The following is a 24395-nucleotide window of genomic DNA, read 5'->3' on the forward strand; positions in this document are numbered from 1 at the left end:
TTTGCTTTGGGGGGTGAACCACAGATTGGATTTTCAAATCGTAAACGCGGCTTCTTCGAGCGGCTCCGCGGTGGGAATAGAAGCACAACGTCAGGCCTACCTTTGAGAGCTTTCCATCCCGATTCAGGGCATTTTGCCTAAAGAAAAAGGGACAAATTTAGTACGGGAGCCAGCGCAGGCAGGACTGTAATAACTGATCAGAGCAGCACAGCAGGACTGCAGGAGTCTCATCCACCACTTCTCCTGCCTCCTGCCTCTATCACCTCCTCCTGATATTTTGTCTCCCAAGGTACCTCGAGTTAGTTTAAATATGATTTAGTCTCTGACCTTACGCCCTGTCTGCTCCCTGACCCCTCCAACCCATTACAAATACTTCAGAAAACCAGCGCACTAACCACGTATGATCTTTGTTTTACCCCGAGCCCCTCACCAGCCCAATTCAGTATCAGTTGTGCTACAGAGGGTGTTGATAACTAAAAGCTGCCTCATTCTCATTGCTTTTAGCGCCTCTTTATAAAAAGGAAAAGCTCTTTGAATGTGCTCTTCTCCATCAATAAACAGAAGCACCAGTGTGGGGTGAAAACCCAGGAGATCGGCCCGTGAGCACCAGAGGAGCTGGAGGGATCACTCAGAGCTGCTGAGGGATCCCGAGCAGCTCAAACCGGCCAGAGTTCAGACAGTTACCTCCATCTTCTGGCACCGCTTCCTCGCTCCTGAGATGGCACGAAGCAGCTGTCGAGTGTACGACAACATCTCTGTGCAGGTGGGATGTCAAAGAGCCAAAGCTCAACGAGAGAATCCCAGAGTGTCAGGGGTTGGAAGGGACCTGGAAAGCTCGTCCAGTGCAGCATCTCCCGTGTGAGGAAAGGCTGAGGGAGCTGGGGCTCTGGAGCTGGACAAGAGGACACTGAGGGGGGACTCATTCCTGGGGATCAATATGGAAAGGGGCAGTGTCAGGAGGATGGAGCCAGGCTCTGCTGGTGACAACCAGGGACAGGACAAGGGGCAATGGGTGCAAACTGGAACACAGGAGGTTGCACTTGAAGATGAGAAGCAACTTGTTCCTGGTGAGGGTGTCAGAGCCTGGCCCAGGCTGCCCAGGGGGGTTGTGGAGTCTCCTTCTGTGCAGACATTCCAACCCGCCTGGACACCTTCCTGTGTAACCTCATCTGGGTGTTCCTGCTCCATGGGGGGATTGCACTGGATGAGCTTTCCAGGGCCCTTCCAACCTCTGACATTCTGGGATCCTGTGAAATGGGAGAAACCCAATACCTTGAGTTTGCTCTGACTAAACTGCACAACAAAATCCCCAAACGCCCTTTAAGAACCCATCTCCGCTGTTCGGGACACTGACTGCTCTGCCTGACATGTCTTTCCCAGCTCAATGTGTTACCCCAGGCAGGGGCCATCCAGCCACCGCTTTGTATCAGCATCCCCTGCACGCTCGGGTTCCCATTTCTGTGGCCGGTGTGACCCGGAACCCACCGGCACCGCGGCACAGCCGGTGTGACCCGGAACCCACCGGCACCGCGGCACAGCCGGTGTGACCCAGAACCCACCAGCACCGCAGCACAGCCGGTGTGATCCAGAACCCACCGGCACCGCGGCACAGCCGGTGTGATCCAGAACCCACCAGCACCGCGGCACAGCCAGTGTGACCCGGAACCCACCAGCACCGCGGCACAGCCGGTGTGACCCAGAACCCACCGTCACCGCAGCACAGCCGGTGTGATCCAGAACCCACCGTCACCGCAGCACAGCCGGTGTGATCCAGAACCCACCGTCACCGCAGCACAGCCGGTGTGATCCAGAACCCACCGGCACCGCGGCACAGCCGGTGTGATCCAGAACCCACCGGCACCGCGGCACAGCCGGTGTGATCCAGAACCCACCGGCACCGCGGCACAGCCGGTGTGACCCCGAACCCACCAGCACCGCGGCACAGCCGGTGTGACCCGGAATCCGCGGCTCCAATCCGGGTTCAATGGGGTTTAATGGGTAACCCCCGTGGGCCCGTTTCACCGCGCTGGTGCAGAGACGAGGCCGCTGGGCTCTCGGTTCCACCAGCATCACCATCCCCGTGTCCCGCCTGTAACTGCAAGCACGTGAAGCCCTTGTTAGCTTAAATTAAACCCCAGGAGTCAGGGTTCTGAGACCGGCAAGTGAAATCGGCATCTGACAAAGAAAAGGCTCCTTTTGCCTGTTTTCCTGAGCTTTGCTCCCTATTCCTCCTTCGGAATTCGTAACTACGAGCCAGCAATTCATTAAATGAGCTCTGAATCTCTCAAGATCTGCTCCCCGGGGTGTCTGCAGCACAGCGGTTTATGTAACGAGCTCCTCACCCGCTACCAGCGTTCTGGGACCCCCGTCATAACGGGGATCTGCTCCTTCCTTACCAGACGTCAAAATAGGTGCACAAACAAATGCAAAACGCAGCGTTGCAGAGGGTCAAAACGAACATTCGGTTAAACAAATAACCAGGTCACTCCATAACGCCGCTGGTCCTTGTCAGCAGGAAAAGGCGCTGAGAAACCAGACCTCGGAGCCACCGGTTAAACCACGGTTGGGTTCCACAGCCCTTGGATCCGCTGAGCTCGTCCCCTCCCATGACCCCCCAGCAATGACCTGAATACTCAGGGGTGGCGTTATGGAACAGACGGACGGACACCGGAGCCGTCAGGACAGACAGAGTTTTCTCGGATATACCACGTTCTGGGGGACTGAGCTGTAAATCTCCCCCGCTGTTCCGCTCCGGATGCTCAGGACCAAGCGATTGGTTTTGTACCCACCACCATGGTCCCCGATTCATTTTGTAAACTCATTTTCCATCCACATTCAGCACATTCTGCATCATAAATTCACCAGCTCAGTCCAGCCCTCATTTCCAGAGACCCTCGCCACACATTTCCACACCTCTTTCCCACCTTCAGATCACTTATATGTGTTCATATGCACCAAGTTATCTATTTTCTCATGGAGAACATGGAAAACATGCTCCTGGGGAACCAACGTGTTCATCTCACGTGCTGTGTTCCCAGAGAAATTCCCTGGATCAAACTGATTTCCAGCAGCTCCCCCTTTGGAAACGTTAACAGGTTTAGCGCCAAATGCGGGGACTAATCAGCCCTGGTTTAACTGAGTCGTGCTTTACACGTTGGATAAACCACTGCCCATGCACACCAGCGGTCTCCGGTGCAATTGCAGTCAATGCAAACACCCGAAGCATCGCTACAACACATTGAGTTTGGGTGTGTTGTATATAACATCAAAATACACGTGACGATGAATCGGTTAATATTGAAACACCGGAGAGAACAAAGAAGTGTTGTTATCAGCAATACCAAAAGTGAGGGGAATATTGTTTCAGAGCCTGGAGTAATCACGTTTAATTCGGGTATCACGGGGCACATCCTCTTGCATTCGCACCCCAAAAGGTCACAGGGAATAAGAGCCAAAGGCGATGAGAACTGTGGTTAAACACATACATACTGACACCTGATAGTATCGATGTATTGCCAAAAACATTGTCCAACGATACCCTGTTTCTCCAAAAATAAGCCCTACCCTGAAAATAAGCTCTACCCTCAAAATAAACCCTACCCCAAAAATAAGCCCTACCCCAAAAATAAGCCCTACCCCAAAAATAAGCCCTAGCGTGATTTTTCAGGGTTTTTGAGGATGCTCAAAATATAAGCCCTACTTCAAAAATAAACCCTAGTTACAATTCATTTAAAAAGTCAATTTATATAGTGTTCAGGAAGCTATATGCGTGAAAAAGTAATAAGTTCTGGAGCAAAAATTAATATAAGAACCTGTCTTACTTTTGGGAAAACAGAGTGGTAGATTTTCACGTGATTCCGAGTTTATGGAAAAAAAAAGATATAAAAAGCAGGCAAATATTCATTAATAGGAATATTGAGTGTCTGCTTATCAGTAATACGTGGGAGGAAAAATAACTCGCTCAAGTCACAATATGTCATTAAATGAGGGCAAGACGAGAGCTGAGGAGCTGGCGCGGTGCTTCCCAGTCCTGCTCTGGTGCTTTTCCTCAGCCATCAACATGGAATTTATAGGATGATAATGTCATGTTGTAGGAAACAAAATGTCATTCTCCAAGCGATGATATTTGATATTTGATACTGATATTTGGAGTCTCTGATACAGAGAAAACAAACGGGAAACCCCCAAGGAGCCCCCGAGCTGCTTTCTGTGCTTCTGTAGAGTCACAGAATCATTGTGGTTGGAAAAGCCCCTCGGGATGATGGAGTCCAACCATAACTCATCCCCAGCACTGCCCCATGTCCTGAGAACCTCATGTCCGTCTGTCCAGCCCTCCAGGGCTGGTGACTCCAGCACTGCCCTGGGCAGCCTGTTCCAATGCCCCACAGCCCTTTGGGGAAGAAATTGTTCCCACATCCAACCTCAACCTCCTCTGGCGCAACTTGAGGCCGTTTCCTCTGCTCCTGGCGCTTGTTCCTGGGGAGCAGAGCCCGACCCCCCTGGCTCCAAGCTCCTTTCCTATCTGGATATTTGGACCCTCTTTTTTTGAGTGCATTAAGGCACAAGGCACTCTGTGCTCCTGTTAGCAAAAAGGACACATAACCACGGACGTAGCTATATGCGGTGCTTTTATTCCAGCGCTGGGAAACCAGGGGTTCGCACCCAAAGCTTTGACCACCGATTCAAAACTCACTACATTTATACAACTTAGTTACATACATATTCATCACAACTCTTAACAACCATTAGCATATTCCACACCTATTCTAACACAAACTGTCTATCTAAGTGATGCTAAGTAACATTCGCATGTTTATCAGCTATTTCTAAGTTACCTGTTTTAAGAGAATATGTCATAAATTTATGTCAATTTGAAGAATAGGGTATGGTTATATAAGACCATGCCTGAATGCACATCTCCCTGGACACAGCCCGAAAACTTCAAAATAAGGTAAAAATCTTGGATACAGCATCTCAGATCCAGTTTACTAAACCAAGAATCTTAGATACAGTTACATAGTTTACAAAACTAAGAATCTTAGATGCGGTTTGCAAAACAGAAAACTAATTCAACCATAAGAAAACTAATTTCAACTATAAGATGCAAAGCTTATTTCAACTATAAGATGTAAAAACTAATTCAACTATAACACTCCCATCTCTCAGTTTGTCCAGAGTCCCTCTCCGGAGGCATCGGCCGCCGCACCTTTCCCATAAATTATATAAGAGGAATCTCTGGAATTTGTGCCTGAGACTGTGCTTTGGGAAACCTGGAGCGAAGAAGCATCTTTAACTCCTCATCACCTGCTGCGGGTCCCCACGGTGGGACTCGGTGAACTTGGTCCCCCCGTTTCACCCGGGGGGATGTGTCCTCACCCCCGTTCGTGCCGTCACCGCTCGTGCGTCGCCCCCGGTTTGGATCTCAGGGTCTGACGCCACCCGGGACCCGCCTCACCCGGCCTCATTTGCTGCTGTTTGAGTTTCCTCGGGCGGTTTCCCGGGGGGAAGCGGGTGCCGACGCTTCCCCTCCGCTTTAATAAACCACTAATTGTAGCGGCTCCCGCGGCTCCGCGCCTGCGAGCGCTGCCGGTTCCGCCCCGTGCCCAGCTCGTTGGGATGCGGGGGCACGGCTGCGCTGGGTAAAGTTCAGCGCACGCAAGCGGAGCTGGTGAGCGCGCTCGGGCTTTTCCCCAGCGACCCCCACTGAGCTTTTGGGGGGGCCGTGGCTGCGTGTCGGCAACGGGCATGTCAGCCCCGTCCTGCTGCCGCCATCCTGTCCTGCTGACACCCCCTCCTCTGCTATCACCCCCTCGTCCTGCTGCCGCCATCCTGTCCTGCTGACACCCCCTCTTCTGCTATCACCCCCCGTCCTGCTGCCGCCATCCTGTCCTGCTGACACCCCCTCTTCTGCTATCACCCCCCATCCTGCTGCCGCCATCCTGTCCTGCTGACACCCCCTCTTCTGCTATCACTCCCCATCCTGCTGCCGCCATCCTGTCCCGCTGACACCCCCTCTTCTGCTATCACCCCCCTGTCCTGCTGCTGCCATCCTGTCCCGCTGACACCCCCTCCTCTGCTATCACCCCCCATCCTGCTGCCACCATCCTGTCCTGCTGACAGCCCCGTCCTGCTGCTGCCATCCTGTCCTGCTGCCACCTCCTCTTCTGCTATCACCCCCCATCCTGCTGCCACCCCCCTGTCCTGCTGTCACCCCTTGTCCTGCTGCCACCCCCCATCCTGCTATCACCATCCTGTCCTGCTGCCACCCCCCATCCTTTTGTCACCCCTTGTCCTGCTGCCACTCCCTTGCTCTTCAGGGTGTCACCGGGGCTGGCCTGGCCTCGGGGTGCCCGCTTTGGGGGTGGCGGGTGACCGGGGCTGAGCTGGGGGTTGAGCCCCCTGGGTGGGCTGCGTGTTGGTACCCACCCCAGAGCCTGGTGCTTGGACACAGAGTCCTCCCGTGGGTGGTGATGTCCCCACTGTGGGTGCTGATGGCCCTCCACGAGTGCCTATGTTCCTCCCATGGGTGTTGATGTCCCTCTCATGGGTGCTGATGTCCCCCTGTGGGTGCTGATGGCCCTTCATGAGTTCTGATGTTCCCCCTCTGGGTGATGTCCCCTCTGGGTGCTGATGTTCCCTGTGGGTGCTGATGTCCCTCATGGGTGCTGTGTGACACCAGCCCCAGCATCACCCCAGCACCCCCAGACCCTCCCAGGTCCCACTCCCAGCCACCCCCACCCTTGGGGACACGCTGGCAGGACACCCCGTGTCCGTGGCGGTGGCATCGGCAGCTCCATTGATGGCCGTGGAGGGGGCAGCGCGTGTCCCAACGTGGGGGGGACGCCCTGGCTGAGCCCCTTGCGCTCGTGACGTGGGTGCTGGGGGAGACCCAAGGGTGCTGGGGGTGACTCAAGGGTGTCCCCAGCATCCCCACATTCCCCGTCCCCGCTGTGTCCCCGTCCCCGCGCCGAGGCCGCCCCCGCTCGCCGCACCTCCCACCATCGATCGGGGCTGTGTGAGCAGCGACCCCCCCGCGCCGCACACCCCAAATATTTACCTGCTGCAAATGGGATCGATGGCGCTGCGGCTGACGGGGACTCGTGACAGACGAGCGGCCGCCCTCCCGCTGCACCCTGTCCCCAGTGTCCCCCTCCCGCTGCACCCCCTCCCCAGAGCACCCCATTTCCAGTGCACCCCGTCCCTGGCACCCACCAGGCAGGTGGGGGTGCAGATGTCCCAGGGCTGGCAGGTCCCCCCACACGGGGCTGTAGGGACAGGGTGACATCCCCCAGTGGGGACTGTCCCCAAGGGTGGGGGCCCCAATACCCAGGGGGGATTGGACTCCAAGGGGGGGACGGATGGGGAGGTTGAGTGTGGTGTCACCACATGGCATCAGTGTCACTAGTGTCACTGCACAGCTCCTGGCGTCACTATCACTGCACGGTCCCTGTGTATGGCACAGTGTCACTGTCACTGCACAGCCCCCGCTGTCACACACCCCGTGCAGTGACACTGTGGGGGACAGCGCCTTCCCCACCGTTGGGTGCTGCACCCAGCCCGGAGCCAGCTCTGCTGCCGCTGTCTCAGCAGAGATGTCCCCTGGGGTCACCACGGGGGGGACACCCCCAGGCTGCTCCATCCCTGTCCCCCCATCCCTCCCAGCCCCACCATCCCCAAATCCTCCCGACCCCCACACGGCCCCTCCAGCCCCGCGGTTTTCAGGTGCTGCCCCGTTCCCACACCGTGTCCCCCCGGCTGTGACTTGAGACGTGGCTGTGACCCCCGGAATGTCCCCCGGGCTCCATCCCCTCAGTGTCACCGCAGCCGGTGTCCTCGCCGGGATTCATCCCGCTCCCGCTTCCCATCGTGTTCTCCCGGCATCGAGCCCCGCGGCGCATCCCCGTCCTGGGGACGTGTGACACCAAATAACCCCAAACTCAGTATCAACCCCAAAAAAAGCCGGGGGTGGGGGAGCAGGAGCCCTGGCACAACCACCGTGCGTCACCCTCAGCTCCGAAAACCTCCAAGCCGCGAGTGCATTAAACACAGGAGCCACTTGCTGTTTTTTCTCCAACCAAATGGTTTAATATTAATTTTTATTCTTTTTTTTTTTGGTCTTTTCCCGAAAGGAAAAGGGAGATGGAGTCCTGTGTTTGAGACAAGGTTCTGCATCCGAAAAAGGAGTTGAGGTCTTAGGTCTGGGCTGTGGTCCCACATCCGAACCCAGAGCTGGGTCCCATGTCTGAGCTGAGGTCCCACATCCCAACCCAGCCCCGTGGTCCCACGCCTGAGGGTGCTGGCCCGGGGAAAGGCTCTGAGCGACGCTCGGAGAAGCCACCTCCATTTGTGACCCACGGGTGGGGACTGGGGACACCCTGAGCCACCCGGGGCTGCGGGCGGTCCTGCTGGCTGCGGATGAGCCGGTGCCCTGGGTGTCCCCTGAGGCGGGTGCCGCGGTGTCCCCTGCGCAGGTGCGGGCCAGCGCCATCGCGCAGGACGCCGACCAGAACTACGACTGCGCCAGCAACAGCGTCATCCTGCACCTGGACGCGGGGGACGAGGTCTTCATCAAGCTGGACGGGGGCAAAGCCCACGGTGGCAACAACAACAAGTACAGCACCTTCTCCGGCTTCACCATCTACTTGGACTGAGCCTGGACCCACGGAATAGCCCTACAGCCCCACGGCATCACCCCACAGCCCCTGCAAGCTCCACGGCATTGACCTCCAGCCCCTCAGCCCCACGGCATCACCCCATGGACCCCCAGCCCCACCGTGGACAGGACGTGGCCCAATTAGAGGTGACAGCGGGTGCCCGGGGCCACCGGCCACTGCTGTGGCTGCGCTGGGGTCAGAGGGCGGGAGCCATTGGGGACACGGGGGGGGCCCTGGGGACAGGGTGCAGGTGTCCACCCCCAGCACCCCGCGGGTCCTCAGCGCTGGTTCCTCAGCGCTAATTAACGGGAGGAGGCGGCCGCCGGGGAGCGGGGGCTCGTTCTGGCCGCGGCTGGCGGGGCTGTTGGCCCCAGCTCTGAGGAGGCGGCCGCCATTAAGGCTGCTGTGGCTGCCGCCACCCACCCCGGCTGGCACTGGGGGGACTCCGGGCCCCTCAGCCCCCCGGGCCCTTGGCTGGTTCCTCTCCAGCACACACCGCTGGAACCGCCGCTTCTCCCGCCCTCAGGGGCCGCCCCGGCCCGGTGCCCACGGCCGCCATGGGGATGGGGCAGCGGGAACGATGGCGGCAGCGCCGCAGGCGGGACGACAACTGCCGGGGCACGGGCGGGAGGCTTTCTGGACACTGCAGCCCAGAGCCGCGTTCTCCACGTGCTCTTCTTGCACGTCCGGGCCCAGAGCCGAGTCCTCCAGCCAGCACCGTCCCCAGCCCCAGTGCCCCCCGCCCTCCTGGCGCTGGGCTCCCCTCCCGCGGGCACCGTGTCTGTGCTGCTCCACGTGTGGCCCCTGTCCCGGTGACCGAGATCGGGCCGCGCACCCCGTCCTGCACGTTGTGGACGAAAACATGATCGTCTTTGATCCCTGAGCCAGAAATTACACTCCCCATAAATTGTCCCCCTGGTTTCTCAGCACTGTCCTACACACACCCACCAGCTGATTTCCATTCCAGCCAGGCCGTTCCCCGAATCAGCAGGGCCGTCACGGCTGTGCGGGGAGACGCGGGGCTCTGACTGTCGTCTGGATCTGAAGCTGGTGCCGTGCCCGCTGCTGCACGCAGGGGGAAATCCAGGTGTCTGGACACTTTCCCAGCTGGGCTGCTCAGTGGGTGCTGGATCCCTGCCGGCCTGAATCCATTAGTCGTGCTGGAAATCTGCCGTTCCTGCTGCTGCCTTTGCCTCTCAACAGCCAAACTGCAGCCTGGGGAGGACGTGGGACCAGTTTCCGGCATCTCTGTGGCACCTCCAGACTGTGCAGGGGAACTCTGGGGGGCTGAGGGGGTTTAGGGGGTGTTGGGGGATGTGTTTGTTTCTTCTGAGAGATGTTTAGGGGTGAAGATGGGGAAGTTTTGGGTGATGCAGCCAGGTGAGTCTCACCGCTGTGTCCCTGTGCCGGCTGGGAGCTGGGATTGGCACCAAAACCCGAGCTGGATGCTGCCCCCAGGTTGTGTCTGAGTTTGCTGGTACAGTCCCCAGCTGGAGTCAGGGCTGGGGCTGCGCTGTGTGTGTGCACCTCCTGGGTCACGCTGGGCTCTGGGTTGCCATGTTGTCCCTGGGAGACCCGACCAGCTGAACCCTCTCGCTCAGCAAGTGCAGGAGATGCTGATTTTCTGTAGCTCTGTCACTCCCTGTGAGATCTTTCTGTGGCTTTGCTCCTCGTGTCATCAAGTGTTTCACTTGTGTCTTGGTGTGTTGAGCAACTCTCTTCCCCCAGCCCGACCTCGTGGCCTCTGTAATCCACTTCACCTTCCTTTATAAACACTGGAACTGGAGATGCTAGATCCAACCAACAACCCCCTGTGTCTTGTGGAGCCACAACCTTGTCCCAGGGACTTGGGGGGTTCAGCTGGAGACCAGGAGCTGAGGGGAGACCTTCTGATCTCTGAACTGCCTGAAAGGAGCTTGGAGCCAGGGGGGTTGGGCTCTGCTCCCCAGGAACAAGCACCAGGAGCAGAGGAAACGGCCTCAAGTTGCGCCAGAGGAGGTTGAGGTTGGATCTTGGTTATTCAGCCATCACACACTCCAGCTGCCGAGATGGAACCCTCAACACATTTCGAGTGGCCGCAGCGATGGCAGCCACGTCCCTGTCACCAGCACGTCCCCCTGCTTGGAGCAGGACACACGGGTCACTCCTCCTGCCCTCAGGTCATCTCCCAGGGTGTTGGTCATGGTATGAAGGGTCTTTTTAAGGGAAAATTCCTGGCTTCAGGCATCCTTCTGCTTAAAAGGCACGTGGAGAAGCCCCCGTTCATCCTCATGAGATACCAGACACATTTCCATCCCCAAAACCATCGCTGGCAGCCCAAGCACAGAACCACTGACTGTGCAACAGAGACGCCCTCCCAACACGCCTGCGGAGCTGCCTGCACTCACCACGCCTCTGTCCCCGAGGTCCAGGGCGTCCCAGGTGAAGCCCTGGGGCAAGGTGTAGGGCTCCTGACGGATATTGTCTTTGTCCGGCTCCACGGGACCGTGGGTGTTCACCACTTCTCCTGGAAGAGAGAGCAGGAGCCATGGAGCAGCTTTCTGCTGTTTGAGGCCAAGTCCCCACGACACCTCAATCTGGTGACCAAGGTGTCCCACTCCCCCAGCGCCATCCCCCAGCCCAGGTCCCCAGCGCGGGCAGCCGGGGGTCACCACTGCATCCCCTCGTTTGGGACGTGCCACGTGTTCAGTGTGACACGGGGGCAGAGAAGCAAAACTGCTCTTCCGTGGGAAACGGCGGAGCTGATCGGGCAGCAGAGAAGTGACCACACTGCTCAGAGCTTCAGAGCTACGTCCTCCAGGTCCACATGCGACCACAGAATTATGGAACCATTTATGTTGGAAAAGACCCTCAAGCTCATTGAGTCCAACCATAACTGAAACCTGGCACTGCCCCGTGTCCTGAGAACCTCATGTCCGTCTGTCCAGCCCTCCAGGGCTGGTGACTCCAGCACTGCCCTGGGCAGCCTGTTCCAATGCCCCACAGCCCTTTGGGGAAGAAATTGTTCCCCAGATCCAACCTCAGCCTCCCCTGGCGCAACTTGAGGCCGTCCCATCGCAGAGCGACTCTCTCCTGCCAGCGCTGGCCCCGGCACTTGCCAAGCGTCAGGGTTTCCTTCCCACTGCGCTTCAAGAACAGCTGCAGCGAACAAGACAACTTTTGTTGCAAAACCACCGACTCCTAAAGCCCCTGATCCAGCCACGAGACGCTGGGTTGAGCTCCGGCTTTCTCGGGGCTGTCAACACAGCGGCATCGCTTGAGCGCTGCCAAGAGAAGCGAGCCGCGGTAATTAGGAATTCCTTTAAAAAGGGGCTGAAAAGGTTTCCAGGCAATGAGGAGGTGAAGAGAAGCCCAGAGCAAGAACTGCCCCCATCACACCCCCAGGGCGGCTTCCAGAAACGCTCACCCTTGGCCGTCCCCTCTGTTGTGAGCAGGTGCTGAACTGCTCTGAAATCCAGCCCGCAAATCCCACTGGGCTTTTGTTACCCGACCCCGAACAGCCTCGTGTGTGTGACACCGAGTCCAGAGCATGTTCCTGCATGGGGAAAAGGAGATGACAGGACAGGATTCCCCACCTTCAGAGGGACACGGCAGCTCAGGGGTGCAGACGCTCACGAGCTCTGTGCCTCCTGAGCTCTCCTGGCTCAGCCCCAGTGCCGGCCCGTGCCAGGGGCTGATGTGAGCCCAGCAAAACAAAAATGTGGCAGCTCAGCCCATGGAGCTGCTTCCCCGAGTGGCTCTGAGCCCCATCGCACCCCAAGTCCCCTCCCTGGCAAGGAGCCCTCGCTGGGCAGCTCCAGCCCCCAGACAGGGGAACCGGGCAGCTCCACGTCCCCCAGCACTCAGCAAGGGGACAGATGGCAACACCCGCATGAAACGTGGGCACAGAGGGCTGGGGAGACCCAGCTCAAGGGCTAAAGACTGAGATTAAGGGATACCCAAATGCAAGAGGCATCAAATCAGTGTCAGAAATTGCTCTACGTCTCTCTCAACGTCCCCAGCTGCCTGCACAGCTCTCGGTGGCCGCTCGGTTTGTGACACTGAACGCTAGACAAGTGTCACTGATGCCTTTGAGGCCCAGATAGCACAAGGACTCGCTTGCTGGCCAGACAACAGCTTCTCTGTGCCTCTTTGGGCTTTGTTAAGCAGCCTGGGGACCACAAGGCCTCTCCCAAGGAGCACGGAACGGCGAGGGGCTGTACGTACCCAGCTTGGGCACCGGCTGCGTGTCCCAGAACTGGTAGCTCCTCTTGCTGGCTTCCTCCATGGTTTTGGCAGGGCCCTGACCCACCGAGAAGAGCTCGATGGCTTTTTGAATCTCCTGGATCCTCTCGGCAGGTAACGAGTTCACCTGAGGGCACAAAAGGAAGGTGGAAAGACAAGATGAGGGAGCTGAGCCAGCAGGTCTGTATTTCAGCTCCTCATTAGGGGAAGCAGGAGCTGAGCTGCCAGGAAGGGTTGGGCAGGGAGAAAACTCGCTCCCCAGCCCAGACCGTCTCACAACCCTCTGCGGCATGGACAAACCCTTTCACCACACACCTACACCTGGTTTCTAGGCACTCCTGGGCCAAAGGGGTAGATGAAATGCCTTAAAATGCCCCAGAGCAAACCTCCGTGCTTTGCTGTGGCTAAAACCTGCACAGGGACACCCCGGGTCACCCCCACCTGGCGTCTGGACTTTGTGCGGTGGCTTTTCTCTCCCTTCAGCCTCCTCTGTCTAAGCCAGATCTGTATCTGCAAAGCGCAGCTTCCAGAGGAGTCCCTGGCACCGCGGACCAGGGCAGGGTGGAGAGGCTGAGTGAAGATGAAGGGCCCTTCCTCCTCCTCCTCCTCCCCAGGCAGAGCTCGGCAGGTGAATTCACACCCCCAGCTCCTCCCCGATTCCCTGTGAAGTCAGTTTGAAACACTCAAAGCCCCAATTTAACGCTCTGCACGGTCAGAAGGACAAAATACTAGAAATATTCGGATGGGAACCAGACCCTGGACAGAAAACAGCCTCTGTTGATGTGCAGATCTGTGTGTGTGTGTCCCCTGCCACAGGACCAGAGGGGACAAGAGAGGTGACTGGCAGCACCACGAGGGACAAACCTTGAGGGACAAATGGTCCCTTGCTCCTTCCTGAAGCGCTGGCTGCCAGTCAGGACCAGACAAAGCCAAGAGGGGTAACACAGGCTGGGAAATTACTCTAAACTGTAAGATTTTGAGCAGCCAAGTGCCTAAAACCAGGAGCGGGAGACTCTTTCCTTGCCCTAAGGGACACGGGAGAGGTTCAGGACAGGGCTGGCCGCCGTGGGGACAGTGACGCGGGGAAAGGGTCGGTCACCTTCACCGCCTGGTCCTGAGCCTGGTCGGGCTGATCTCCTCCTTTCTCTTTCTTCCGTTTGGGTTTCTTTTTCTTCTTTTTGGCTCCGCTGTCATTTGCTGGACTCAAGCCGCTGGGGGATAAAAGAAACATCATTAGAGCCTTTTTTCAAAATAAAACCCAACATTTACAGGGTTTTCAAAGCTCTCTAAAGGAAACACAAGCTCCCTGCTCTGAGTCCAAGTCTCCACGAGGAGGAATATTCAGCACATGGGGGGCGCAGCCACACGTCCCATCCCTGGAGACATCCCAGGCCAGGCTGGACGGGGCTCTGAGCACCCTGAGCTGGTGAAGATGTCCCTGCTCATGGCAGGGGGAACTGGGGGGGCTGGGAAGGTCTCTCCAACCCAAACCATGTGTGATTCGATGTCTTTGCTTTGTCACATCACCCGCTCAGCCCCACGTGCCCAAATCCACCCCGCGGAGCAGCCGGGATGCCCAGCTGAGGGATTTTCCTCCTCCCCGAGCCCAAGGACGGATGTGGGAGCAGCAAACGCTGCTCCAGCCTCGGAGATCCGGCACCGCAGCGGGTCCGGGCACCGCGGAGGGGCTGGTGGCCAAGGACACTGCGCCAAATGTCACCCACCGGCAGAGGTGACGCTGCAGGGACACGGGCGGCTGTTACGTGGGGAAATTATTATATTGTTGTGGCAGAGCTGGAAAAACGAGACTTGAGCAGCAAATCTCTTTGGGAGCACAGGGTGGGGAGCACCCGTAGCAGGGCAGGGCTCCCCAGGGACACGAGGCACCCCCGGACATCCAGGGGACGGTCACCCCAAAGCAGCCACGGGCGTTAAACCCCGTGCCCAGCCCGGACTCACCAACGGGCCCGTCCGGCAGTGACCTGACCCCGCACACGGGACAGGAGCCCGTCCCCGCACAGCGTGCGTGACCTCACCTGGTGGCAGCCCGACGCGGGACAGGCCGTGTCACCGCTGCGGAGCTGGGACACCCCAAACCGTCTCCAAAACAGGGTCACGGGTCAGGTGGAAATTCAGACCCAGAGATGGCTGGAGCGGGACCGAGCGGAGGGACGAGAGGGGACGAGATGGGGACACGGGCCCCGGGCACTTTGCGAGCACGAGGGACCTTCTGCAAAGCGAGTTGGGGGACAGCGCGTGTGTCACCAGCGTCACTCAGCTCTGTCCCTATTGACGGTGACAAGTTTGTTTTGCAGGAAAACCGCAGCACCTTCCCTCTTCTGTTTCTGCCGAGGACGATCACCCGTGTCTGGCTCGATGGGGAGAGGACGGAGCGATGGAGAGTCCTGGGCGGGAGCATCAACCGACACCTCCACCTCCTCTTCTCTCCCCAAACCTCAGCTCGGGGATCCAAGCTGGTGAATTTTTTACTCTACGACACAGAGGCGGCTCCTTCCTCGCACCCCAGACCCGCTGAACGTCTTTACAGACACAAGAGAGCGGAGACGAGGGCGGAGCAGAGAAAGGGAAGAAGAAACGCGCTGGAAAATACATGGGAGCAGCGTCCAGTTATTTATTTCAGCAAGGCCAGGAAAAGGAGAGAGTCGGGAGGGGAATGAGATTGATAAAAGTCCCCCGGTTGAGCAGCGAGTTCTGAAACCAGGGAAAGCAGACTGAGAAATGGTTTTGGGGGAGATGAGGCGCGGGGACGCCTGCGGACGGTGACGCTCGCGGCGCAGACCCAACGTGCCACCAGCTGTCACCCGCGGAGCAGCCGCGTCTGGTCTGCAGGACACGGAGCAGCTGCGGGGGGAAGCTTTTCCTCCGGACAAAACCCCAACAGATTCCCCTTCACCAGCAGCGCCCCAGCTGAAACAGGGGACGCAGTGTTTGCCGAGCACGGGGACCACGCGTCGCGCAGGGCGAGCGGCTCCGCAAACAGGGGCTCCAGGAGCAGCCCCCTGCTCTCCAGAAGCGCTTTAAGCGCTCGGAGCGGAGCAGAGAGGCCGCAAAGCCGCAGCTCTGCGGGGATCGGCGCCCCCGGCGCTGCCGAACCCTCCCGGGGGGGACATTCACCTTCCCCCCGCCCCGGGAAAGGGCTTTACCTTCACCCACCAGCTCTGATGCGACAGCAAAAGTAATTACAGCAAAGCGGCGCTGACAGCGCTATCGATCGCGGTGACAAATGCGCAACGTGTTACTGCTTTAATTCCTTGCAGAGCAGCGCGGGCGAGCGCTGGATCCACAACCAGCTGGGCCGGCCGCATCCCGGCCCTGGGAGGAGCAAAACCATCCGCTGGGAAGCTGTAATAAACTCCTCCAGCTGGTTTCTCACCAATTTTAACAGCACAAACCGATGGCGCGAGGGGGGTTTGCGGTCACGACCGAGGGCAGGCACTGGACACCGTCCCTTCCAAGGGAGACGGACGCGTTTTCTTGGGTCACCTTCGCTTTGAGATGCTGCAGGTGTCAGATGCGACAAACAAAACCCTCCCCAGCCCCGTGTATTCAATCGGCGTCGCTTTGCTCCATAAATCAGAGCTGCCGAGTCTCAGCTTGCCACTAATGAGTTCGGCCCAACTCATATCGCCTCACACCCGACGGGCTCGCAGGTAAAAGTGCTCCCTGATTTATGACCAAAGCGGCGTGACCTGGAAGAAATCAGGGGCGGGAGGTGGGACGAGGTTTTGTGTTCCAGCTCCAGCCAGGAGGCGAAAACCGATCGGGCAGAGGAGTCGCCAGCAAAGGAAACAGAGGAAAATGATGGAAAACCTGATGCTGTGTCTCGCTACACCTGGGGAAGCAACGGTTATAAGTATTTTCTATTTGAAGGCCCGCTTAGGAAAGCTCCAGCGCAGCTGCAGCCGCTCAGACGCTCCCTGAATTAACAGTGACGTCCCCTCGTGTCCCGGGATGAGTCAAACCCCAGTTCCCGCAGCCGATGTGACGGTGCAGCCGGTTTCCCGGGAAGGGTGAACCCGTCCGCGCCCGCAGCGTTTCCCCCGCGTCTCCTCCCAGCCCCGGCTGCTCCAGAGATAAAGCGGGGGGAGAAGGGCACGAACCGTCCCGTCACCCCCGGGACGGCCCCGGCGCCGCTTCTGAGCAACGGAAACGCTTTTCCCTTCTCCCGGGAGGCGGCACCGCCGTCACGGCCGTTCCCGCGTCCCCGCTCCGGAGGGGCCTGAGCCCCGGGGAAAGGAGCCGGCGCCGACTTCCCAGAAAATAACACCCAGAACCCCGGTGACCCCAAAATTAGACTTTCAGAAGCACCCGAATGAACCAGCCGGTTTGTTGAAGGCGAGACCCGCTCGGACTGACCGTCCCCCGCCAGCTCGGCCCCTCCGAACGTGGGAAGCACCAGATGTGCCCAGTAACCAACTGATGCTCAGCACCCGCGGATCCGTCACTGATCCTGCAGCACCCCCAGATCCCACAGCTTTATTTGTGCAAAACGGGGAGGAAGGGACAGGGGGACGATGGCGGCTCGGCCGGATCCCGCGGCTCCCGCGGCTCATGGGGAAGCTCTGAGGTGGCCCAGGGGCTGTGGCAGCAGGACCAGAGCGTTATTTCCCACGGCGCACGTGCTGCCGCCATCAAAAAGCATCTTTTGTTACAGAAATGGAAGCGCCGCGCTCGGCGTCTCAGAGCGTCTCACACCCGAGGCGGCGAACGGCACCAAAGCTGCCGGTTCTTCCTCAAAACGCAAACGGGAAACGCGGATCCGCACACGGGCTGGCGCGGTTGGCAGTTCCTGCGCCTCGAGAGGCGTCGGATGAGCCGCAGGAGATTTCTGCTCCCGATTTAGGCACCGGAAAATCCTCCTGCCAAACCTGGGGCTAATCGGGCGCGATCCTCGGGCTGTAATCTCCTCAGGGCTCTGCCCGGGCTGCGCGGGTCCCGAGGCACAGACACCGTCACCGCGCTGCACCCGACACCAACAACGACATTTTCCGTGGTAAAACACAGGCGAGTGTCCCAGGAAAACCCTCCTGAGGGGTAACGCAGGCAGAGGAAAGCAGGACAAGCACGGCAGCGGGATTCTTTTCACTTGGGAAACCCCCTCGGACGCCGCAGCCAGAGCGGTGCAGCCGCTTCCCAGCGCCAGGCGGAGGAAACTCAATTCCTCTGTCCCGGCCTTAAAAGGAAGGGAAGTTTCACCCTCGCTAAGTGACGCTTTTATGTTTTAAAGCTCAGAGCCAAGATCCAGCGACAAGATCCCATGCGAGAGCAGGACGCGGAGCCGCCCGCAAACCTGCCCGGACTGCGGGCACACGGACCAGAAACGCTCCCTCGCCCCAGCGCGACGGGACGGCACAAAATCAACAGAACTGACGTGCCTCAAGAGACAAAACCTTCGCCTTGCCCACCGGTTCCTCTTCTCCCTCCAAGGTGGATCCCCCGGGAGGTTTTGGGGCGACAGGAGGTTTCCCCGAGCGCTCCAAAGCCTCCCCGGCTCGCGCTTGTTATCGCTGCGTCCATCAGTGACGCTTTGAATGATGTTTCCCGAGCGATCTGAACTCCTATGTACCATTTTATACTGGGCATTTCCCAGGCTGCCCGGTCAGCTTGTTGTGCTCAACGCTCGCCCCAGTAGGGGCAGGTAATCACGTTTTGGCTCCTCGGGGCTGCGATGCCCACGCAAGGATACCAAGAGGGCTCAAGAACACACCTTTTCCTGGCAAAGGGCGGCCTGCAGCGTCGGGCTGGGAGATAATAGTGATTAAGCACCGCGGCTCCTTCTGCTCGGCTCTGCTTCCCACAAACCTAATCATGTCAGAGGGAGAGAAAAGGAAAATCTCCCCCAAGCACGGCTAAACGTATTAAACTGAGACACGGTGCCACAGCCGCGAGGCAAATAAAATACAAACGGGCATCTGTGCTGTCATAAAAAAAGCCTCTGTGATATTTCTTCCGTGACCTTTTATTCTCTTTGCTCGCTGGACGGGCGGGACGGGCTCCAAAAGCTGCCGAGGGAGGGAAGAGCTGCTGGAGCCGCCGGGCTCCGCGGGGCAGGGCTGGGAAAGCAGCCGCGGGGGCACCGGGCGAGCGGGGAGAGGAGCCGGCGAGGATCAGGGAGAAAAGAACGAGGTGCAAAACCTCTGGAAACATGGGATGGGGCGCAAGCCCCTGTTGACGTGCCCGGCCGCACGGAAACCTGTCAGGAAGGAGGATGAAGCCTCCTGGAAGCCACAGGCATGGCCAGGCAGCGCTGTGCCTTGTAATTAATGCTGTGAGTAATGTGGGTTTACGTTAGGGATCGGAGATCTTCCCTACGCAGACAAGGAGCTGCCGCACCGCGTGTGTTGGCTCCCGGCCTCATTGCTGCTATTGCACCATTTGGCACCTCTGGAGGCCGCGCTCCTCGAACCACAGGACATCAGCTGAGCTTTGGAAACCCTGGGCTGTGTTCAGAATCAGAGAATCACAGGATGGTTCGGGTGGAAGGGACGTTCCCAGCTCCCCCAGTTCCCCCCTGCCATGACAGGGACATCTGCACCAGCTCAGGGTGCTCAGAGCCCCGTCCAGCCTGGCCTGGGATGTCTCCAGGGATGGTTCAGCCACCACCTCTCTGGGAACCTGGGCCAGGCTCTCACCACCCTCAGGACAACAATTCCTTCCTCATGTCCAGCCTGAATCTCCCTCCTTTACTTTCAAACCATCACCCCTTGTCCTATCACAATAGGCCCTGCTCAAAAGTCTGTCCCCATCTTTCCAATCAGCCCCTTTTAAGTCCAGAAAGACGCACTAAGGTCTCCCCGGAGCTTCTCTTCTCAGCTGAACACCCCAACTCTCTCCTCTGTCCCCCAGCAGAGCTGTTCCAGCCTCGGATCATTCCTGTGGCTCCTCTGGCCCCTCTCCAGCAGGTCCATGTGTGTCCTGTGCTGAAGACCCAGAGCTGGACCAGCACTGCAGGGGGGTCTCAGCAGAGTGGGGCAGAGGGGCAGGATCCCCCCAAACCTGCTGCCCACGGGGCTGGGGATGCAGCCCAGGGGTGACCGACCTGCTGGGCTGTGAGCACACACGGCCATGGCCGATCTCTGATCCCTCAGTGTCCCCAAGTCCTTCTCCTCAGGGCTGCTCTCCACCCCTCCATCCCCAGCCCGGATCGACACCCGGGGTTGCCCATTAGGATAACGATGGGTTTGCAGAATCCTGGGCTCCTTCCAGACCGCCGGAGCAGCCGCAGGAGCCCACAGGCTCCCGGGAGAGGGACAAGGCGCCCAACGTGTCACCCCCGGTGCCACCGATGCTGGGACGGGGACAAGGCTTGTGCCGGAGGCCCGGGGGAACGTGGGGAGACACGCCCTAGCGCAAGGACACGCGGAGCTGCGAACTGGGCTCATTTCTGCCAAAAAAAGGCGCTGACGGCCCCTCTCCGGCCGCCCCGCGGAACCGCGCACGACGGGCCCGATCCCGCCCCGGGACACGCTCCCACAACAGGCGTGAATGGAGCCAGCGGGACCGCCCCCCCGCCAGAATGACGGGCAGCTCGACCAATCGCAGCGCGGGATGCCGCTCCGCGGCCAATCAGCGCGCCCGCGGGGCGGGGCGCCGCTCACTTCCCGGCCGCTGCCCTCCTCAATGGGCCCGGCCGCCGCCGCGCCGGGCGGCCTGGCCGCCGCTCACCCCCGGTTGGAGCCGCGCTCCGCCTCGTTCTCGCAGTCGCTGCAGTGCTCGTGGTCGTTCTCCTCCGCCGACGGCCGCGGAGGCCTCGCCCGTGGCCGCCTCGCTGCTGTCTCACTGTCGCCATCTTGAAACAGGGCATGGGCGCCTGCCGCACCCCCGCAACAAGGCGCGCTGCGATTGGGCGCCGGGCCGCGGGGCATGCCGGGACGAGTAGTCTGCCCGGGCATGCGGGGGCCGGCCGGCGCCGGGACCGGGACCACAGTTCCCGTCGGCCTTTGTGGGCGTCCCGGGGCCGGGCTGCGGGGGCGGGAGCGCTCTCACACCGGAGCAGCCGCGCGGGGCCGCCCGCCGCGGCGGAGGGCTGCGGCCGGTCCTTCCATCTCCCGTCCCCCGCTGAGGCCGCGGTGTCTGCGCTCCCACCCGCTTCCTGCCCGAGAGGGCGGATCGACCCCAATGAGCGCAGCGCCGATTGGTTGGGACAGGGACCCCACTTCCTTTCAGCCAATAGGCGGGCGGGACACTGCGCTGCGCGTGAAGCCGGGCGGAGGGTGAGTGGGTGAGGGCGCCCTGAGGGGACCCGCTCCGGCCCGCGCCCCCGGGGCGGTTCATGGCGGCGGCGGCTTTTTCCGCAGCCCCGTGACGAGTGTTCCATGATTTGCCTTTTAATCGCAGCGCCCTCGAGCCGCACACCCGGCGGGTCGGCGCTCCGGGCCCCTCCGGAGCAGCAGGAGCTCGGGGCGCTTTGGGCGCCGTCCCGCCCCGCGGTGGCTCCGGGTCCTCCCGCAGGGCCCCGTTCCCGCAGCTCGAGCCCCGCGCTGTTTCCCGCCTGAGCCGCCTCTGGGCTCCCGTTCGGGTTCCGGCTCTGGTTCCGCCGGCGGGGCAGATACACCGGGAATCGGCGCCTTGGGGTGAGCGCTCTGGCTCCCGTTCCGCCGGCAGCCCGGGCCGGGCGCTCCGCCCCGCGCCGTCCGGACCGAGCGCGTCCGGGGTTCGCGCCGCGGGTGTTTTCGGTTATTTCTAAGTGACTTGTTTGAAGAGAATGTGTCATAAATCTTTGTCAGCTAGAAGAATAGGGTACGGTTATATAAGACCGTGCCTGAATGCACATCTCCCTGGACACAGCCCGAAAACTTCAAAATAAGGTAAAAATCTTGGATACGGCGTCTCAGATCCAGTTCACTAAACCAAGAACCTTAGACACAGTTACATAGTTTACAAAACTAAGAATCTTAGATACGGTTTGCAAACCAGAAAACTAATTCAACCATAAGAAAACTAATTTCAACTATTCGATGCAAAGCTTATTTCAACTATAAGATGTACAAACTCAATTCAGCTCTAACAGTTCCGGAGCCGGTCCCGGCGCAGCGCACGTTCCGACCCCCGGGGCCGGTTCCGGACGCACCCGGCGCTCCCGCCCCCGGCGGCGCTGCCGGCAGAGCCGGGTCCGGGGCGGCGGGAACCGCGGCTGCGGGAGCCGGTCCCGCTGAGGCCGAAGCGCCGCGGTCACTGCGCTCCAACCCGCGTTTGCTCCGCACGGGCGGGGGTTTGTGTGTCTGTAAAACGCCCAGCGAGGCGGCCGCCCCAGGGCTGAGTGTCCCCGCGGTGCCGGCAGAGGGCGGATGAAGCTGCGCGCAGCGCCGGGTCCAACCCGCTGCGGTAGATCCGGCAGCCGCTGAACCGCCCCGAGCCCCCGCCACTCGGGACCCGCCCCGGGGGCCGGAACGCGCCCGCAGCGCCGCTGGGGTTTGCGCCTCCTCTCGCAAAGCTCCGCTGGTTGTTGCGGGCGCCGTTCTGGTTCCCTTCGAGCTCCCCTCGTTCTGCTGGAGTTGCCGCATCTGTCCGCCCGGCGCCGCGGGAGGAAAAGCGCCCGTGGTGCGGCCGCGGGCTGCGGCGGCTCCGGCAGCTGCGGGAGAAGCGGCGTTGAGACGCTGCCGGCCGGTGCCGGGGCTGCTGCGCCGCCTCCTGCTCCTCCCGCTGCTGAACTGCAGCTGCCACAGCACTTAGAGCTGCTGGCGAACTGCGGTTATTGGAGAGGAGGTCGTAGTGTGGAGGGTGATGGTCTCTTCTCAGCCCTGGTGCTGCCCCATGTCCTGAGAACCTCATGTCCGTCTGTCCAGCCCTCCAGGGATGGTGACTCCAGCACTGCCCTGGGCAGCCTGTTCCAATGCCCCACAGCCCTTTGGGGAAGAAACTGTTCCCACATCCAACCTCAACCTCCCCTGGCGCAACTTGAGGCCGTTTCCTCCCAATGAAATAGCTGGTTTCTGTCTGGTTATATCTTAAGAAAGGTCAGTCCTTCCGAACTTTCTCACCCGAACTGCACAACGTGCAAAGCTCAGCACGTCCCATTCGCTGCAAACATCCACCGAACAACCACGCACGTCTCAATAATCTTAGAAAGTCACCTTGTAGCTGGTGAGTTATGCACCCGGCATCAAGAATTCCTGAATTACGAATGACAAGGATGGTGTAGTTGTTACACGATTGGAGCTACACTGCAGGTAGAAACACCGAATGCTCACCTTAAACCTCGAAGCTTTGCTTCCAAATGGAAACCTGCTCTGCAGAGATGATCTAATTCATACTTGCAATACCTGGGATGAAATAAGTCGCGTTCTCCTCACTTCAGAGCAGAGGTGGAGCTGTCAGCCCAGCGCTGGGTTGGGGACACGTCTGGGCACACAGTGTGGTCACACTGGCCCTCAGGCAGCGGCGCGGGGCTGGCAGATGTGACCCCGGGAGACGTGTCCTCTCCGAGCGGCAGCTGGAGGCCACGTCAGACACCCCGAACGTCTCGGACAGTGCCAGCGTCTGCATGGGCAATGGAACCACGTCTGGGGTCACAGAACCACGTCTGCGGTGATGGAACCATGTCTGGAGTCATGGAATCGTGGAACCATGGAACAGCGTCTGGAGTAATGGAATCATGTCGGGTCATGGAACCACGTCTGGGGTCATGAAACCACATCTGGGGTCACGGAACCGTGTCTGGGGTGATGGAACCGTGTCTGGAGTCATGGAACCACGTCTGGGGTCACGAAACCATGTCTGGGGTCAAGGAACCACGTCTGGAATCACAGAACCACGTCTGGAGTCAAGGAACCACATCTGGGGTCACGGAACCACGTCTGGGGTCATGGAACCATGTCTGGAGTCATGGAATCATGTCTGGGGTAATGGAACCATGTCTGGGGTCACGGAATCATGTCTGGGGTCACAGAATCATGTCTGGGGTCATGGAACGATGTCTGGGGTCATGAAACCACATCTGGGGTCACGGAACCATGTCTGGGGTGATGGAACCATGTTTGGAGTCAAGGAATCATGTCTGGGGTCATGGAACCATGTCTGGGGTCAAGGAACCACATCTGGGGTCACGGAACCACATCTGGGGTCATGGAACCATGTCTGGGGTCACGGAACCACATCTGGGGTCATGGAACCACATCTGGGGTCATGGAACCATGTCTGGGGTCATGGAACCATGTCTGCGGTCACGGAACCATGTCTGGGGTGATACCACATCTGGGCTGATAGAACCACATCTAGAGTAACAGAACCACATCTGGGCTGATAGAACCACATCTGGAGTGACAGAACCACATCTGGTGTGATAGAACAACCCCCTGGGGTGACGGAGCTGAAGAGAAGCTGCCAAATTAATGTATACTGTGTTGAAGTTGCAAAGGACGTACCCATCGTTAACCAACAGACACGGCAAATGCCTCCTGCCTGCCTGCCCAGCGAAGGGATGTTTTCCAAGCCTTAGATTCTCTTGCATGACGAGCTAGAGACACGAGATGAAGGGATATATTGTTTAGAAGCAGA

The 24395-nt window shown here is 59.4% G+C and overlaps 2 protein-coding genes across 2 annotated transcripts; one reads left to right on the forward strand and one right to left on the reverse strand.

The window, feature by feature from the left end:
• Positions 1-7075: 7075 nt before the first annotated feature.
• LOC308049845 (C1q-related factor-like) lies at positions 7076-9063 on the forward strand (the record flags this gene model as incomplete). The annotated part of the gene is made up of 2 exons (XM_080359715.1): positions 7076-7100; positions 8335-9063. The coding sequence occupies 2 exons, from the start codon at positions 7076-7078 to the stop codon at positions 8649-8651; spliced, it is 342 nt and encodes a 113-aa protein (XP_080215841.1). The 3' UTR covers positions 8652-9063.
• Positions 9064-10873: 1810 nt separating this feature from the next.
• On the reverse strand, positions 10874-20764 carry LOC308049847 (glycylpeptide N-tetradecanoyltransferase 1-like; the record flags this gene model as incomplete). Its single annotated transcript, XM_080359717.1, has 4 exons — positions 10874-11160; positions 12861-13005; positions 13978-14089; positions 20565-20764. 4 exons carry the CDS (start codon positions 20762-20764, stop codon positions 10874-10876), a joined length of 744 nt encoding a protein of 247 aa, XP_080215843.1.
• Positions 20765-24395: the final 3631 nt, after the last annotated feature.

This window comes from Nesoenas mayeri, assembly GCF_963082525.1.
Source record: "Nesoenas mayeri genome assembly, chromosome: 26".
NCBI classification, from domain to species: domain Eukaryota; kingdom Metazoa; phylum Chordata; class Aves; order Columbiformes; family Columbidae; genus Nesoenas; species Nesoenas mayeri.